Source organism: Rhynchophorus ferrugineus, unplaced genomic scaffold, assembly GCF_030347505.1.
Source record: "Rhynchophorus ferrugineus isolate W39M unplaced genomic scaffold, kcgeb_rfMv2 rfM2, whole genome shotgun sequence".
Classification (NCBI taxonomy): domain Eukaryota; kingdom Metazoa; phylum Arthropoda; class Insecta; order Coleoptera; family Curculionidae; genus Rhynchophorus; species Rhynchophorus ferrugineus.
In genome coordinates, this window is record NW_027472581.1 from 66,699,855 (window position 1) to 66,717,883 (window position 18,029).

The following is an 18,029-nucleotide window of genomic DNA, read 5'->3' on the forward strand; positions in this document are numbered from 1 at the left end:
ATTAGAAAATAATCAGATTGTTATATAAAAATATTGTGTTAAGATAGATTTATATAAACATAGCAGAGCAAAATTTGTTATATAATGATTGGTAATAATTCTAATTCACTCAATTAAAAACTTTTAAATGTATTGTTTCCAAATGTAAACAAACAGAATACTTAATTAATTCGTGATCTTCATAATTATCACCATACCTAGGTGCAATTAAAACGATATTTTAAAGCTTATTATTAATTTTTTATTCAAAAATTATTAACAGACATACAAGAAAAGTAAAATATAAAAAATGTTTTTCATTAATAGAATAAAGTATAAGTATAGAAATATATACAATTATATTTATATAAAAAATTATTTCAATGATTACAATGGATTTAAAAAAGCGTGTTAGACACGCTACCTTAATACAATTGAACTATAATAAATATACATTAAACAAATGAAAAGCCAACAATTAAAACAATAAATAGTATAATAGTAAATAATAGTAAATATTTTTAGTGTTAACCTTACATATTTTACTTTATTTGGAAGATTTTGAGCTTAAAATCTAATTAATCAAATATAAATATATCCCATTACAAAGAAATAATTAAATGTAAAAGCTGCTAACAAATGAACCCAACGAATATATAATGATAATTATAAATAAACATTTTAAAAGAAATGATGGAATGATAGAGACAATATATCCAAACTAGTTATATAAGACACTTTTCTCTTTCCACCGGTTATTTAATATACTGGTACTCTTCACCTGTCGCCGTGATATTGAAGCAAACATCCAACAGCCCCAAAATATCCTTCGTGCTCAAGGAACAGAGCCTTCATTGAACCATTTGACCAATACTCCATTGCATAGGCTAACAATTTCATCGCTATGGGATTCACGCGTAGAAAATTACCAATAAATACAACCTAAAAACGAGAATGTACTTTTCTGTAACGTTTGTTTTGTTTCAAACATGTTTAAATGCAATTTATAGATTTCTTTGTGTTATTTATTATATGAATTTCGAAAGTGGGCTAAAAATTAATAAATACCTTCTCTACTTTTTCCTGTATAGCACACATTCGAGCTATTGATCCTATGTTATTTGTAATCGTTACTAATGTAGCTCGAGCCAGATCTTGCCTGCTTACTTTGCTTCGTCTGTCCCTTGAGTTCATTTGTCCAAAACTAATTTAAAATATGAAAAGTTTTAATTATACTCTTATGTATTTCCTAATAGTGTCAATTAAATTTGTCGATAACATTTCTGTGCATTATTTGCATGTGGAATTGAAAGTATGTCATTTTGTAATGTTGAAAAAGCTGATATTTTGATAGAATACTTTGTATTTGAAGAAACTCTATTTAGGCTTCTTATTTTTGTAATATAAACATGCCTCTCAGTAGTTCAGTTTTAAAGGCTAAACTTTGAATATGCATCCCTAAAGTTCTAATCTAGATTACTATTCATATTACCCTGTTTCATTATATCGTTTTGATTCGCGGGAGGCTATTTTTAGGATCTTCAATACTGGCGAGTTAAAGTTAAAATGGAATAAACAGGCTGTCCGTGATGTAATTAACGAAATTCCTATTTTGTTTTAGATGTCAATATTATTTATAATATATAATATCGTTTAAATATCCCCTGTAGCTTTTCAAGATGACTCAGTTTAAATTGGCACAATTTTTAGTGAGTTCATATATCCAACTGAATTGGGCTATGGTTTTTTTTAACTTTACGGGCTTTGACTGACTGTGGATTATTAGCATAGGCTTTACTTCAGAAAACCCCATAAAAAAAGTGTAGTGAGGTCAAATCGCACGATTTTCGTGGCCTAAAACTAGCTAAGATGGATTAAAAAAAAAACAACAAAACATATATACGAAATATAATACGAAAAACTGGTATTTTTATGATATACACCAGTATCAAAATTAAAACGAAAGTTCTTTTATGTTATGCAAAATAAATAAAAATGTAAATGTTTTAATAAGTTTATTAATAGTTATGTTAGTAATTTACGTTATAGCGACTTTAGACTTCGTCCTCTTCCATTAAATTAGTTATTTTCGACCACTAAACCCCAGTGTGATTCGATCTTTGCACGGTTTTATCAGCACAACGAGCGGTTTACCGCTCTAGCCTCATTCTGATTAAGCAGGTTTTGATACCCATTTAAATGTTAAGTGTTACTTATACAAGTCGATCACTTATATATTACTATATATTTTCAATTTAAAATTACAAAGATATGAAGCTAAAATAGTTCTTATAATAAATATGAAGTATTTTTGTCCAGCAACGTATTTATACTAATTTACACTTAATTATTTTAAAAGTCAAGGAAACAATACATAACTTTTAGTAAATCACACTACAGCTACAAGCATATTTGATTGTGAAACGAATTCGAATTTAATATAACGACTAAACATGTTTACTCAGGTATTGAATAATTCTGTTTTTATAAAATATACACAATAACATTCAATTAAATGCATGATATTTTCTGATACCGTAAATGTACATTTACTTTTATTTGCATTGGTAACGTTATACTTGACGTAAAACCTTTTTTATATTCGTCGTCAACAATTAAACTTATATAATTGCATTTTAAATGCAAGCTAATATAGTACTTCAGATGTATATAATTTGGTTATAATGAAATGCAAATTAAAATATAAATATAGAGCATTACCTGCTGGCTACGAGATCACCAGGTAATCCAAATTTAGTGTAGTCGCCGCCATATATATCTCTAACTAATTTATCTACATTTGTATGATCACCTTCAGCAGCTAATCCAATAGCTTCTTCAAATGTATTACATCCAGTTAAAAGACAACAAAGGCCCAAAAATGTTCCACCACCCAAACTGAAAAAATATTTCTATTAGAGATATACAATAATAATATCTGAAAACATGATGATATTTTATTCATTATGGGAATTTATTTAAATAATACGTTATTGCGAAAATATGACGTCTTTATATGTATTAAAAATCAATAAAAATTATATAAGGCGGTACAAATTATTACATTACATTTAATTTGAAAACTGGTTTATCTTGTTATAAACATTAATTTCTAATTAATAAATGATAATACAGGTTTAAAATTGGTATCAACAAATTCATTTACCTTGTGCCAGATACTCTTTTATATTCAGTAGCGCTGTTAACAGCTAACACACTAACTCCACTGCCAATATTGACCAATAAAAAGGGATATGGACTAGAAAAATCATACTTTTCTTTTGAGCATTTGGTTTCGTCGGTGGGATTTGACCAATAATAACATTCAGTTAGATTGTTCTTATCCACATAAAGCAAACCTTTAAGAAGCGATTCGAATTCATCATATTTAGCCAGTTTCATATTTACTTCCTGTCAAATTGAGGTGAATTTTAGTTAAAACTATGGGTATACCATTTAAAAATATTACCCTTTTGAAATCATCCTCAAATTTGTATGCACCACCACCAGTCGCGCAAACAGTGGTCACTAACTTTGCCATTCCTTTTTGATTGGCTAACACCAGAAAATTTTTCATTTTTGATGTTGGAAAACGAATAAAATGCAAAGATCCCACAACTCCTTTAAGGGTGACATTGTCCATCTATAAAAGATATTATTTAAAAGTTAGTTTAAAAAAGATACCCAATTATAACATTACTGCTTAACACTATAATGCTATATCATACTTTAGTTTCATTTATTATTTACAAAAACCTAAGCACAAACATTTTTAAAAGTAATATGGAATAATCAAATGTTTTAATTAAGAAAATCATATATTAATTTATTTTGACATATTAAAATACAATAATTGTAAAACTATAGACTAACTTTATAATAATTATTTTATGATAATAATTTCCCCTATCTAAAGGATATTAATTCAGTCAATTCGACTTTCTAACTATACAAAATTCAAAATGAAAGAATTTTATATGGCATAATATATTATTATAACTATTAAATATAAAACATCAAGTGCATCACAAACAAATATGTTAATAACATTAGTATATCTTCTGAAGGACAGTTAAAACTAAAAAATGATAAACAAATTTTACTCATAAGAATAAATATAAGTGAGAGTTGATAAGACACTGATAGTGTGATGATAATAATAAGTAGATAGTACTTGGTTGAGACAGAAAAAAATGCTTATAGTATTACTAAACAATAGAGTAAAACTGTAAATAAATATAAAATAAGAACAATATTTACAAATAAATAAGTAAAAAATTCTAAAAACTTACTTGTAAGTGTGTATCTCTGTGTCCTGTTTTTCCATATGAAGAATTTTTTGTTAAATATTTTCTAATATTTTTAAGAATCTCAATTTCAGATTCAGATTCACCTTGCTTCATATCTTTTGGCTCAAAATATACCAATTTGCACAGAGTACCACCTATGTCCATGCCAAACCATGGCATTGCTGAAAAATTTCCACACAAATAAAATTTCATATGTAAAAAATATGGTTTCTTACTTGAATTTATAGAAGTCATTTTTACACATATTTTTTCCCGCATCTGACCTAATATACAAGGTTCTAATTCCCAATAATTCAAATTACAGCAAACTTTATCACAAGCGATAGGAACAATATTTTCTAATCTTGTAATATCAGGATCCAAATACAAGATAAATATAAGTTCATATTTTATTTATAAGGAATCAGTTAGCAATGAATTTATATATAAGTAAAAATCAATTAAAATAGAAAAAAGTTAATTTTCGGTTTTTATCCGACTAATTTGTACAATACACTTAATTACTATATTAAACTTTTTACTTATCACTCAAAAAACTTTTTGCAATCAATCGCGGGACCTAACTGACAAGTCTTAAAACTTAATTAAACTTTGGGTTCCAAACTATACACCGAACACAAATGAAATGTATGGAAATGTTATGTAAAATATATGGTCAATGTTTTTTAATTGTTGACCTTTACAGATCAAAGATAAACTTATAATGTGCAAATTGTTGAAAAATTTGAATTAATGTAATAAGTAATGTTTGCTTGCTTATATACAGGTACTTACATGGATTGTATAAATGACCATTTTCCACTACAGCCTCAACCTCCATTGGAACTGGATTCTTATCTGTTTGTGACATTTTGTGTGCAATAATTGAATGTAAGCAACCCTTACAGTTGTGTGGGGCCATTTTTTGCTGTTATAAGGCATAAAATATTAAACTTAAATAGCGCAAAAAATATTTTTTGGTTTAATTATTTATTATAAAGTCCATAAATTTTATTTCATTATTAAAAATCATATGCTTTACTCAAATAATTAGAAACTGCAGGCATCAAGCAAAGCTATGGAAGTCCATGATATTAAATATACTTTTCACCAACCTACTTTGTTAACCTTGACCTCAAAAAGCCAGAAACAGTTTCACATTTTCTTACTTTGCTTATATAAGAAATAAGGATGATAGATATATATAATTACCTGAAAACATTGTTGTATTTTGATATATTTGCATTAAACACTGCACAATATTACAAATAGCTATATAATAAGCTTATTCTTTACAAGCCATTTGATTCAAGTATTTGTATATAATTCCATATATATTGAAGAAATAAATTATCAATCTAAAATTGTTATGACTTAGGTCTAAAGTACACCTTAAACGTATGATACAGTAAATAACGCGAATTACTGTTTATCAGATTTCAGGGATTTGTTGATAATAGCCAGGTTCTTAACAGTTATCAAATTTAAAAGTAACTTGTGTTTTCTGAAATCCAGAATAAAAATCTCTACATTCTTTGCAAGTGACAAAGTGGCGTGATTTCTATGTCCTTGAAGAAAATTCCTCATTTTTTTTAGTGCAAATGTCACTACTTGAAAATTACTCATACCAACATGCTTTTATATGGTAGACATATGTCATGCACCTATACAGCTAATATAATTGTAACCTGTATAGTTAGTTGCATAAGAAATAGGAATAAATATAATATTTAAAATTTAATTAATATTTTCATAAAGTCTTAAATCATTATATTATGAAATTTAGATATTTATATCATATTAAAATAATTAAATAGTTAAATTATGCAATTATTTAGTTTCTATTGAGTATTATTATAAATAACAAAATTGAATGAAGTTAATCAACACAATATAAATTTGTTAAAACGAAAATATATTATTTTGAAAACGAAAATGTCAACAAATTTTTGTTTTGTATTTTTGTGAAAAAAACAAAATATATAAGTATAAAATTAGAAATAAAATAACTCAAATATCCTGTCAAATGCTCTGTCATTTTCTTTTGCAGTGAATATATTTGGTAAGATGGATTCTGAAAGAAAATGTGAATCTTCTGGATGTGGGAAAAGCGCAAAGTTGCAATGCCCCACGTGTATTAAATTAGGGATTCCGGGCTCCTTCTTTTGTTCACAGGAATGTTTCAAGTCAAACTGGAAAAGTCATAAAATTATTCACTCATTAGCTAGTAAGTAAGGTTAGGTATGTATGAAATATAAAAAAAAAGAAAAGTCAACTTTACAGCATGTTAAAATACTATTTTTATAAATTTTTTAGTAATTTAACAAGTAATTTTTCGATATTTTCAATACATATTTAAGATTATTTCAAATTAATTATTTAGTTTTCTTATTTAAACAATGTGTCATTTGTAGAAGGTGAAGGAAATAACAAAAAAGATGATACATTCAATCCATGGCCATACTACAATTTCACGGGCAAGTTGAGGCCTTATCCTCAAAGTTCCAAACGTACTGTTCCTTTGGAAATTGGCAGACCTGATTATGCTGACCATCCCCAGGGATATCCTTTAAGTGAACAAGCTGTCAAAGGATCTGGTCATATTAAAGTTTTAGATGATGAGGAAATAGAAGGTTAATTAGTAATTCATCAAAAGTATTAGCCAGTTAATATAATATATTTTTAGGCATGAAAGTCGCCTGTAAACTTGGTAGGGAGGTTTTAGATGAGGCTGCAAGAGTATGTGATGTTGGTGTAACAACAGATGAAATTGATAGAATTGTACATGAAGCATGTATTGAAAGGGACTGCTATCCTTCACCACTGAATTATTATGAATTCCCAGCGTCTTGTTGTACTTCTGTTAATGAAGTTATTTGCCATGGTATACCAGACTTGAGACCACTGCAGGATGGTGACATCTGTAATGTTGATGTTACTGTTTACCACAGAGGCTTTCATGGAGACTTAAATGAAACTTTTTTTGTTGGCAATGTAAATGACAAAGTAAAAAATCTAGTTAAAGTCACTCATGAATGTTTGATGAAAGCTATAGAGATTGTGAAGCCAGGAGAAAAATACAGGGAAATTGGCAATGTAATTCAAAAGCATGCACAAACTCATGGATTTTCAGTTGTAAGAAGTTATTGTGGTCATGGCATACATCGATTATTCCATACAGCACCAAATGTACCACATTATGCAAGTAGGTGTTTTTGTTTCAAATATTAGTTACAATAATAGCCCTCAAGTTTATGTATTAATATTGGATTGATTGAATTGAATAATAATTTCAAACCTAAATTGTTTTATTACAGAAAATAGAGCAGTTGGAGTTATTAAACCTGGTCATTGTTTCACTATTGAACCTATGATATCTGTAGGTACCTTTAAAGATGAAATGTGGCCAGATAAATGGACAGCTGTTACTGCTGATGGGCAGTGGTCAGCTCAGTTTGAGCAAACACTGCTAGTGAATGAGACAGGATGTGAAATTTTAACCATAAGAAGGGAGAAAAATGGCCAACCACACTTTATGGACAAAATGTAAAATTTCTATATATGACATAAAACACAAGTTAAAAAGAGAGTTTGTTGTTTTTAAAAATATTTCATTCATCCCCTTTAATGTGCCCCTTATTTCATTATTTATTTATTTGCAGTACACATCATTGAACTTCAACCAAAGATCTTATGAGTTAAGTAAACCAAACTATGCCTAATATTACATAGTTATGTTATAAATTACAATAATATAAAAGCTTTTTTTAATGGCCCTCTTAAAACTATTTGGGAAAATAAAAAGACAAAATGATTTTGTAATAAAATATATGATCAAATGAATTGGAATAAAACATCAACATTGTGAATTATTCTCCAAGTAATTACAATAATGATTCTGCTTATATGTAACAAATTGTTTTTATTGTACTTCCCCACAAGCTGATATAGTTACTTTTTCACTAGGTTTCCCGGTTTTAGAACCACATCTTTCAATTCTTTTCACTACATCCATGCCACTTATAACATGTCCAAATACAACATGTTTATTATCTAACCAATCTGTTTTTGCTGTGCAAATAAAAAATTGTGATCCATTACTATTAGGTCCAGAATTTGCCATAGAAAGTGTTCCTGCACCAGTATGTTTTAATTGAAAATTTTCATCAGAAAATTTTTGACCGTATATTGACTTGCCACCAGTGCCATTATGATTAGTAAAATCTCCTCCTTGACACATAAAATCGGGTATAATCCTATGAAATGTACTTCCTTGAAATCCATAACCTTTCTCATGAGTACATAAACACCGAAAATTTTCAGCAGTTTTTGGAACAACATCTGCCCTAAGCATTATGGTTATTCTCCCAACTTCAGTTTTTCCAATTTTTATATCCAAATAGACTTGAGGGTTTTTAATTTTCTTTGATGTATTTTCTATTACAGATTCAGCAGTTTCTTGATTTGTTTCAGATTCAACCATTTTATCTCTAATTGTTTCTCCAGCATACTTTTGTAACCAAGAATCTTCAGACCATACTGGTCTAGTTGAACCTTCCTTAATTTTTTGAGGCTTTGCTAAATTTACTCTTATAGTTCTCCCAAAAAGTTCTGAATCATTCATATTATCAATTGCAGCTGCAGCGTCTTCACCAGCTTCAAATTCAATAAAAGCAAATCCTCGATGTTTTTCTGATTCGTAATCCAATGGTATTTGAACATCAATAATATCACCAAATGGAATAAAAGCCGCTTTTAATACTTTTTCGTCAACTTCATCAGCCAAACCACCTACGTACACGGTTCTTTTATTTGTTTGAGACATTTTATTAATGTTTTTTTTCTCGTAAACATATACAATTTATACTCTTTATCATACAATTATTATTATAATATACTATAAAATATATATGTATATATAAAGACACAATTGTAATCAACAAAAGTAAGGTTAACTGTCATAAAATTAGGTGTACAAACTAGGGATGACGAAGAAAACCAAATATGTACAGATATTTCTTCATTAAAATATCGATATTTTAGGCCAATATTTTTTGATTAATATATTGATATATCGATATTTTTGTTAAAATATTTCTTAAACATAAAATAAAAAGCTATTTAATTGTTTTAGTAAAGCTTTACAATCGCTATATAATTGTAAATGTTTAGTACATTTTTAGTTAATTTTAACTGTTTATAAAATATCCATATTTTTTTTGGTCGATATATCAATATTTTAATTTTTCTTAAAAATATATCTTTCGTAAAATGTTAATATTTTTGTAGTTGTTGCAAAAAAATATCGATATATTTTAAAAATGCCGAAATAGATATATTAATATTTTTAAAAATATATTATAAATTAAATTTTTCTTGGCGGCCGACACCTCTATTTCAAATATCTTTATGAATTATTTTCCTATATTCATTTTGCTTGTAGGGATGTCTGCCGCGGATAAAAACATAACTATCGATTTACCTAACTAATTTTTCACGCAAAATTCTTTCGACAACCCGGTAGAGGAATTTTCAAAAAGAGTTCCATACTTTAGTCATAGAAAAAACTTTAACTTTAGTTCAAAAACCCTAGGTAGGCTTTGATATCGTTATATTTTTTAAGAAATGTCGATATTTCGAAATCAATATTTTCCGATATTCCTATAATAGGGTTGTTAACGATTATTAAAAAAGTATTAATATTTCTTTATAAAAATATATGTAGTGCCAAAAAATTTTATACATTTTATGTTTTTATATATTTTATTATTTATATTATACTTTTTAAGAAATAATCAAAAAGATCCATATATATTGGCCAAAACAATATCGATAGAAAATGATATCGATATTTTTGGCATCCCTATTCTATATAATAATGGTAAAGGTTTTTTCTATGGTTAAGGTTATAGTAAATAAGTATCATTTGTAATTTGTATTTTTGTAAATACTTATTACTAGTTGATACTATTAGTGATTCATAAAATCTTGTTTCAATTTATTTTCAAAAGTAGACCGATGACATTTTTATCAATGGTGTCATAACATCCTAGTAAAAAATAGCATTATTGATATCAACATAACAAAACATGAACAATCAATGGTATTACAATAATCAGTATCCATATGTACCTGAGACGCCCCAAAATGCATTTCCTCCATCGTCAGTGTCGCAAGTACCTATAGCTTATCCTTATCCTAATCAGTGGAATCAAAATTGGACTCCGACTCAGGAATATAGAGGAGTTCAAGTACCATATATGCCATTAAACATAAATCACTATAGCGTTCCACCACCTAATATTTCAAATGAAAATTATGGGTATGAATAGACAATAAATAGAGTAACAACTTATAACTGACTAATTTTGTTTGAATTTAAGGATACATTATAATAATGCCCAGTCTATTCAGACTGATTTTAATAAAGATCTAGAAGATTATAAAACAAAAAGAGCTAAATTGGAACATGAGGATGGAAGTAGTTCCACAGTAAGTTTTACCGAAATTATCAAATTTAAGTTTGTTTTTTTTGATTCAGCTGTTTATATTTATTTTATTCATATTGTAGCATTATGCAGAGTCTGTTAGTACTGATACAACATATCAATCTTTCGGTCATTGCTCAACTTCCAGGCATGAGTCTAGTAGATCATACTCCAGAGATGTAACAGGAAGCAGGAACAGATATGCTTCTAATACTAATGATAGTAGTGTAAAAAATGGACATAGAAGTAGGAGTAGAAGCAAAGGAAGTTTTAGAAGAAGCAGAAGTAGAAGCAAATATAGTAGAAACAGAAGTAGAGATAGAAGCAGAAACAGAAAGCATAGATCTCCTGAATTTGGGAGACAAAGGGTTTCAAATTATCAAAGAAATAGACCTCATAGTACATCAAAAGAAAACATAGATAAGTCTGCTTCAAGTGGTATTAGTGAAAGGGATGAAATTTTAAATAGGTGGAGAAAAAATTACTGTACTACAGAACAACAAATAAATGAAAAATTGGAGGAGTATAATAAAAAAACAGAAGATATATTAAATGCAGAAAAAGGAATTTGGACTAGATCAACTCCATCAGAACTGTACTATGAAAGAGATGAAACTAATTATAAAAATTGTAAAGCTACTAAAAAATTAATTGACCTTTGCAATACATTTAATGAAAACTTAGTTAAAAGAGCAGAAAAAGTAAATGCTCTTAAAACTAAATATATACCACCTCCTAGAAAAAATAGGGCTCGATTATGTAAACACAAATCAGAAATAAATAGTTCAGATTCTGATAGCTCCGAGGAAGACTTTACAGATGAAGAGGACTATTCTATGGAAGAATTACAAAGGAAACAGCAACACCCTGACCGTTTACATCCAGAAATGTGGTATAATGACACAGGTGAAATGAATGATGGACCTTTATGCAGATGCTCTCATAAATCAAGGAAATCAGGTATTAGACATGGGATATATCCAGGAGAAGAACCAATTCCTAAATGTGACATAAATAGTAACAATGCTGATAAGTTATATCACTACAGAATTATTATTTCCCCACCTACAAATTTTTTAATCAAGGCACCTACAATCATTCAACATGATGAGCATGAATTTATATTTGAAGGATTTTCAATATTTTCACACTTCCCACTGGTTAAATTGCCTCCATGTAAAGTAATTCGCTTTAATATAGAATATACAATTTTATATATTGAGGAAAAAATTCCTGACAACTTTATTGTCTGTGAACTGGATCTCTTTACAGATTTCTTGTTTAGAGAAATTTTAGAGCTAGTTGATTTAGATTTAACAACTCCATTGAACAGTGACCGTTGTTCGCAATATCATTTTATGCCAAGGTTTGTTAGGGAATTGCCTGATAATGGCAAAGAAATTCTATGTATGCAGGAAGTTTTACAGTATCTCTTAAGGTGTTCATCTCCACTAATTCACAAAAGTGATTTGGATAGTATGGTTAAAATGTCTCAATATGAATGGCAAAATTTCGCGGATGAATTAAAAGGAATGGTAGTAACATACCCTGGTAAAAAACCATCCTCTGTACGAGTTGACCAGCTGGACCGCAATATTGAATTACAAAAAGAGGACGACTATAAGTTCCCAGAGATAGTTCATTTTGGAATTAGACCGCCACAATTAAGTTACGCAGGAAATCCGGATTATCAAAAAGCATGGAGAGAATATGTGAAATTCAGGCATTTAATTGCAAATATGTCCAAACCGACATTTGAAGATAAAAGGAAACTGGAAGCCAAAGAAAACAAATTACAGGAAATGAGAACTCAAGGCAAAATGAAGAGGGATGTGACCGTAGCTGTATCTGCCGAAGGGTTTTATAGAACTGGTATTATGTGTGATATAGTTCAACACGCTATGTTGATACCAGTTCTTGTATGTCATTTGAGATTTCATTATGCTTTAAATGTTCTCGAGGAATCAGTCAATTATAAGTTTAAAAATCGAGCATTACTACAGTTAGCTTTAACACATCCATCTTATCGTGAAAATTTCGGAACTAATCCTGATCATGCCCGGAACAGTTTAACCAACTGTGGCATTAGACAGCCGGAGTATGGTGACAGAAGAATACATTATATGAATACAAGGAAACGAGGTATACATAAAATGCATTTCATGCTTTAGTAACTTTAATTGAAAATCTTTTTAAGGTATAAATACATTAATAAACATCATGTCGAGGTTCGGAAAGCAACAGGAAACAGAGTCAAACATAACTCATAATGAACGCTTGGAATTTCTGGGTGATGCTGTTGTTGAATTTTTATCCTCGATTCATTTGTTCTTTTCATTTCCCCATTTAGAGGAAGGTGGATTAGCTACTTACAGGTAAATTCCTTATATGTATTAGGACTATATAGAGCTGTGGAAGGCATTCGAAAGATTGTCGTTTTTATTGATTGTTGTCTTGCTTTCTACTGTATACACTGAAATTTCTCATCTTTGATATTCGATTGTTGGCGGTATTGTACATGTCCGAGTTTACCATCACCATCTGTAAGAGTTACCGGATAGTTTTTTGTTTATTCTTAGATCCTAGTGTATCTGTTATTAATCGCCATTTACTTTGCAATTGTTTCTTTTCTGTCGTTGATTTGTTTAATAACGGATCAACAATATAATTTGATTAAGAAGCTCAAGTTTACATGTTAGGAAAATGGAAGATACTGTATTCCAAGCTTTCTCATACATACATTATTGTATAGGGTTTTTCAAAAATCGCGGATTAATATTGAAATTGGGTGAAATAACGTATGTGTGAGATATCCAAATCATTTTTTTACTGGAAAGGCCTATGTATGTCTTTATGTATACGACATTTTATACGATATATATGATGGTTTAAGATAGTTAAGATGGTTTTTGATTTAAAAAGCACATATTGAAACTAGTTATTCAATATCTAGTAATGTTTCCTTAATATTATTCTTAAAATTATATTATATTTCTATTTAAAGTCCGTATCTAACGTTTTAAACCAAAACTAAATTCTAAATTCTCAACTTCCGTGTATGTGCACTATTGTCGAGCAATTGCATTGCTTCGACGTTTTTGTGTTTAAGCGATTTCACTTGGAGTTTTTTTGGCAAACCATTTAATTACTTCGCTGAACTTCATGAGATCTTTATGGATGTGCTATACAAAGTTCTGTTTGTTTCTTTTTAACATACTCTTTCCACTTGATCTTGGCTGCAAATATCATACTCAAATATTTTGTTACGTTCGCACGTGGGATTATTCTAGAACGAATTATCACTTCGTAGGAGTTAATTTTATTCGCGATATCTTAGTCCACTCAGTAATATTTTGGGCAGTTGTTTGTAATCTATTTACAATTATTTCAATGTTGTTACAATTATTGTTACTTACAATACGAATAAGACAGTTTCATCACAAAATGTGGACATTATTACCCGGTGACGTTTAAGGATATCAGTGGTATAACGTAAATACAATATTTGCGCAAAAGTATGCTACTATGCCACCTTTGATACCTTCACATCGACCTACCGGCTTCGAATAATAACATTGAAATAATGAATATTCGTCGCCGTATCTTATTCTGAAGTGACGATCAGATATGTAGGATTTAAAGATCTAACCCATCAGACTAGGTTATTTGTTTGTCAACTTGTATTCGAGGCTTTCAAAGTTTTCTCAACTATACGTAATACGATTTACCTGATCAATTGTCGAATGTTTATTTCTAAATCCAAATTGGTGAACCGGGATGAGTTGCTTTTATTTAATAATTGGTGTGAGAATTTTCCAGAGTAACTTCTTGAACAATTTGTAAATTGTTTGGTGGTACAACTGGTAGCATTGATATTGGTCAAAATGATATTTTTTCGTTGGGTGATTTATCTGGTTTGTAGTAGCGTTGAATAGATGTGCAAGTTTTATTATCTCCTTTCGGTTTAACTACTTGGCCACTTATTAGATCACAAACCTAGAGCATTTTTGATATTATCAGTTTTTCTTGACAATTTCCTTTGGAATTCTTGGGTTTATAACTATATCTTCTTTCTCCATCTCTAATTGTATTTGTATTAGATAGAGCAAATAATTCCCCCTTCTGGTATATTTTTGTCCAGTTTCCTCTTTTGTTTACAAATCGGCGAGCTTTGTTATTTTGGTGGATTTAATTTTTTAAACTCCCAAGGCGAATAATTAGTCTCTTGATAATTCATTAAGTTCTTAACAGTAATGTAGTCTTAGTAATATTTAATTTTTGGCAATTCTTTTGTCTTTTTAATTATATACTAAAAATATATTTTTTATAGGGCAGCCATTGTTCAGAACCAACATTTGGCATTATTAGCCAGGGTTTTAAAACTTGATCAGTTTATGTTGTATGCTCATGGCTCTGATCTATGTCATGACTTAGAACTAGAACACGCAATGGCTAACTGTTTTGAAGCTCTAATGGGGGCTTTGTTTTTAGACGGTGGAATAGATGTTGCTGATAATGTATTTTCCAATACGTTGTACAAGGATAACGCAGAGTTATTAAAAGTGTGTATTGAAATTAATATTTGTTAATGAATACTAATTAGAATTGTTAAAGGTTTGGGTAAATTTGCCACCTCATCCTCTGCAGGAGCAAGAGCCATTAGGTGACAGGCATTGGATTAAGAACTTTGATATTTTACAGAAACTTACAGGTTTTGAAAAAAGTATCAACGTTGAATTCAACCATATTAGATTGTTAGCTAGGGCGTTTACTGATAGAAGCGTGGGTTACACCAACCTCACTATGGGATCCAATCAGCGATTAGAATTTTTAGGCGACACTGTTTTACAATTAATCGCTTCAGAATATTTGTACAAATTCTTTCCTGAACATCATGAAGGGCATTTATCTGTAAGTTTGTAATGCACAGTATAATCCCAATTAATATTTATTTTTTATTTAGTTATTAAGGAGTTCATTGGTGAATAATCGAACGCAAGCTGTGGTATGCGATGACTTAGGTATGTCGCAATATGCCTTATATAATAATCCAAAACCGGAGCTAAAAACAAAGGATAGAGCTGATTTGTTGGAAGCCTTTATTGGGGCTTTATATGTGGATCAAGTAAGTAAACCATATCAAGTTAAAAATTGTGTATACATCAGGCCCATTCTTCTATGTTTATACACTATATATAAATGTAATATATGAACTATAATTATTTTTTATTAAGAAATTTTGGTTCAATTTAAATGCTTTCCATTATGTTTCCATACATTTTCTTTCTGGCAATATAGCAATACTTGTTTGTCTATTTATATTTCTATATTTTTTAGGGAATGGAGTTCTGTGAAGTTTTTTGTCAAGTAACTTTATTTCCGAGATTACAAGACTTTATTATGAACCAGGACTGGAATGATCCTAAATCGAAACTCCAACAATGCTGCCTTACTTTAAGAACAATGGAAGGTGGAGAGCCAGATATTCCAGTGTACAAGTAAGGGATATAGTAGATTTTATTTAACTAACATATACATGATTAATCATTATTATTATGTATTGTATGTATGTAATTTTCTTGCATTTCAGAGTTATTGAATGTAAAGGACCAACCAATACTAGGGTGTACACTGTTGCAGTATATTTTAGAGGTAAAAGACTGGCAAGTGCCATGGGACACAGTATTCAACAAGCTGAAATGAATGCAGCTAAAAAAGCTTTAGAAATTTCTCATGGTAATACTTGTTAGAAAGTAAATTGTAGTGGTGGAAAGTAAACTTTTTTTAATTTTCAGATCTCTTTCCTCAACTTGACCATCAGAAGCGCGTTATCGCTAAGAGTATGAAAAAACAGAAGAAAAACAAATCTAAAGTTTTGAGTAATTTTGATCGATTGGCGAGTAAATCGCCCGAAAGTTATTCTAGAAATCGATTTAAGTCACGGAGTCCATCGAAATCACGTCGTAGGTCTAGTTCACAAAGAGGTCATGAAAGCGATGAAAGTTCTAGTAGGAGGTCTAGGTGAGTTTAATAGACATAAAGTTTAATGTTGCGAATAGCTGCATATATAGTTAAAAATCTTTATTTTTTAAAATACTATCTAGGTATTCCAGAAATTCATCACCGGAATATAAGAGGTCTCGAAAGTGTAGTGGCAGTGATGAAAGTTGTTATGCCCCTTCAAAAACACTTCGAAAATATAATAAAAGTGGTCACACTTCTGACTCGTCGTGCAGTGCATCACCAAGAAGAAGATGTAGAAAGTCTAGTTCTGATGATGAAGCGTCCACAAAAAGATCTGATAGGTCTAAGCGAAGTCCTAGTGGATCTACACGCTAAATTTATAAGCTTAAAGCTATATTATCGCTATAGATATCTGAAATCTAGTTTTATAACAGTGATAGAATAATGAATAGTTTTATGAGCATTCAATAAACTAGTCATAACTATATCAGTTAAGAAAAGTTTGAATTCTAAGATTTTTATAATTTCTGCTCGTAATTATGCAATAATTGCTATTTATAAGGCTCTGAAAAATATTTTAATATTAAAGATATTATCTCACATATGGTTTAAGTTCTATCTAGTTAATATAAAATAAATATATTATCTTAAAACCTCAGAATAATTGTTTTTATGTTGATTTATGTTTAAGCAAGCAAACACTATAAGAACTCCTATTTCTAAGACTGTAAAAACTCCCTAAATAAATTCCTACTGCTCTGCGTGAAATCAGAAATGTGTAATTTTTTTTATTGAAATCCCTCTTAATGATTTTTAAGACGGCTTGGTGGCGCAATGGTAAAGGTGATGGGATGGTCCTCCTACTGTTGCGATAGCCGCTAGTTCCAATCCTGCTGGGGCATGGTCGTAAATTTATGTTTGTGATTATTTAATATTTGTGAATGTTCTACGCAAGAGTATAAAATCCGACAAGGAAAATGATCCCAGTCACGCCAGTAACCAGGCTGGTTAAGACCTGGGATGATTTCTAAAGTTGATCACTCGCCAGTCGGTAGGCTTAATGCTGAGGACTATGGTTCGGAGCCCACGTTAAACTTTAGGCCCAGTCCAGATAAACCCATAGTTGGTAAAAGGAGACTTTAAAATATATTAAAAAAAAGATTTTTAATTTAATATATGCATAGGGATGAAAAATTTTATTTGAAGAAAAAGGATTGGATTGATTGACTTGTTGCACTATTAGTACTTGAAATCTGTTTATATTTTAATTTAAATGAAAGCTTATATGAATATATGCCAAATTGTCGGT

At 29.6% G+C, this 18,029-nt stretch overlaps 4 protein-coding genes across 6 annotated transcripts; 2 read left to right on the forward strand and 2 right to left on the reverse strand.

The window, feature by feature from the left end:
• Positions 1-218: 218 nt before the first annotated feature.
• fbl (pantothenate kinase 3 fbl) lies at positions 219-5,923 on the reverse strand. 2 transcript variants are annotated; one of them, XM_076394379.1, is made up of 8 exons: positions 5,481-5,923; positions 5,064-5,196; positions 4,272-4,450; positions 3,449-3,622; positions 3,146-3,390; positions 2,701-2,877; positions 1,048-1,183; positions 219-921 (listed from the first exon to the last, which is right to left on the reverse strand). In XM_076394379.1, exons 2-8 carry the CDS (start codon positions 5,188-5,190, stop codon positions 757-759), a joined length of 1,203 nt encoding a protein of 400 aa, XP_076250494.1. In that variant the 5' UTR covers positions 5,191-5,196; positions 5,481-5,923; the 3' UTR covers positions 219-756. The 2 variants fall into 2 exon arrangements, with proteins under 2 accessions (XP_076250494.1, XP_076250495.1); XM_076394380.1 differs by lacking the exons at positions 5,064-5,196; positions 5,481-5,923 and adding an exon at positions 4,505-4,920.
• A 372-nt stretch (positions 5,924-6,295) lies between these two features.
• Positions 6,296-8,184, forward strand: LOC143190210 (methionine aminopeptidase 1). Of its 2 annotated transcripts, XM_076394381.1 has the most exons (5): positions 6,296-6,495; positions 6,683-6,901; positions 6,955-7,473; positions 7,586-7,814; positions 7,931-8,184. In XM_076394381.1, exons 1-5 carry the CDS (start codon positions 6,336-6,338, stop codon positions 7,941-7,943), a joined length of 1,140 nt encoding a protein of 379 aa, XP_076250496.1. In that variant the 5' UTR covers positions 6,296-6,335; the 3' UTR covers positions 7,944-8,184. The 2 variants fall into 2 exon arrangements, with proteins under 2 accessions (XP_076250496.1, XP_076250497.1); XM_076394382.1 differs by lacking the exon at positions 7,931-8,184 and having other exon boundaries at positions 7,586-7,857.
• Positions 8,080-9,229, reverse strand: cyp33 (peptidylprolyl isomerase cyclophilin-33). The gene has a single exon (XM_076394383.1). The coding sequence runs from the start codon at positions 9,091-9,093 to the stop codon at positions 8,191-8,193; it is 903 nt and encodes a 300-aa protein (XP_076250498.1). The 5' UTR covers positions 9,094-9,229; the 3' UTR covers positions 8,080-8,190.
• An 898-nt stretch (positions 9,230-10,127) lies between these two features.
• On the forward strand, positions 10,128-17,495 carry drosha (ribonuclease 3 drosha). Its single transcript, XM_076396155.1, has 11 exons — positions 10,128-10,590; positions 10,652-10,760; positions 10,840-12,898; positions 12,954-13,131; positions 15,087-15,318; positions 15,371-15,667; positions 15,720-15,881; positions 16,094-16,254; positions 16,347-16,492; positions 16,552-16,777; positions 16,861-17,495. The coding sequence occupies exons 1-11, from the start codon at positions 10,358-10,360 to the stop codon at positions 17,093-17,095; spliced, it is 4,038 nt and encodes a 1,345-aa protein (XP_076252270.1). The 5' UTR covers positions 10,128-10,357; the 3' UTR covers positions 17,096-17,495.
• The last annotated feature ends 534 nt before the right edge of the window (positions 17,496-18,029 follow it).

What these genes read in the sequence shown, in the direction of transcription:
- LOC143190210 (XM_076394381.1), top strand. Translation starts at nt 6,336, where the DNA reads ATGGATTCTGAAAGAAAATGTGAATCTTCTGGATGTGGGAAAAGCGCA. An exon ending in AATTATTCACTCATTAGCTA is followed by an intron (nt 6,496 to 6,682) that starts GTAAGTAAGGTT and finishes TGTCATTTGTAG; the next exon opens with AAGGTGAAGGAAATAACAAA. An exon ending in AGATGATGAGGAAATAGAAG is followed by an intron (nt 6,902 to 6,954) that starts GTTAATTAGTAA and finishes ATATATTTTTAG; the next exon opens with GCATGAAAGTCGCCTGTAAA.
- cyp33 (XM_076394383.1), bottom strand. Translation starts at nt 9,093, where the DNA reads ATGTCTCAAACAAATAAAAGAACCGTGTACGTAGGTGGTTTGGCTGAT.
- drosha (XM_076396155.1), top strand. Translation starts at nt 10,358, where the DNA reads ATGAACAATCAATGGTATTACAATAATCAGTATCCATATGTACCTGAG. An exon ending in CCAGATATTCCAGTGTACAA is followed by an intron (nt 16,255 to 16,346) that starts GTAAGGGATATA and finishes CTTGCATTTCAG; the next exon opens with AGTTATTGAATGTAAAGGAC. An exon ending in AGTTCTAGTAGGAGGTCTAG is followed by an intron (nt 16,778 to 16,860) that starts GTGAGTTTAATA and finishes AATACTATCTAG; the next exon opens with GTATTCCAGAAATTCATCAC.
- fbl (XM_076394379.1), bottom strand. Translation starts at nt 5,190, where the DNA reads ATGGCCCCACACAACTGTAAGGGTTGCTTACATTCAATTATTGCACAC. An exon ending in TTGAGGATGATTTCAAAAGG is followed by an intron (nt 3,391 to 3,448) that starts GTAATATTTTTA and finishes TCAATTTGACAG; the next exon opens with GAAGTAAATATGAAACTGGC. An exon ending in GGTGATCTCGTAGCCAGCAG is followed by an intron (nt 1,184 to 2,700) that starts GTAATGCTCTAT and finishes ATTTTAAATTAG; the next exon opens with TTTTGGACAAATGAACTCAA.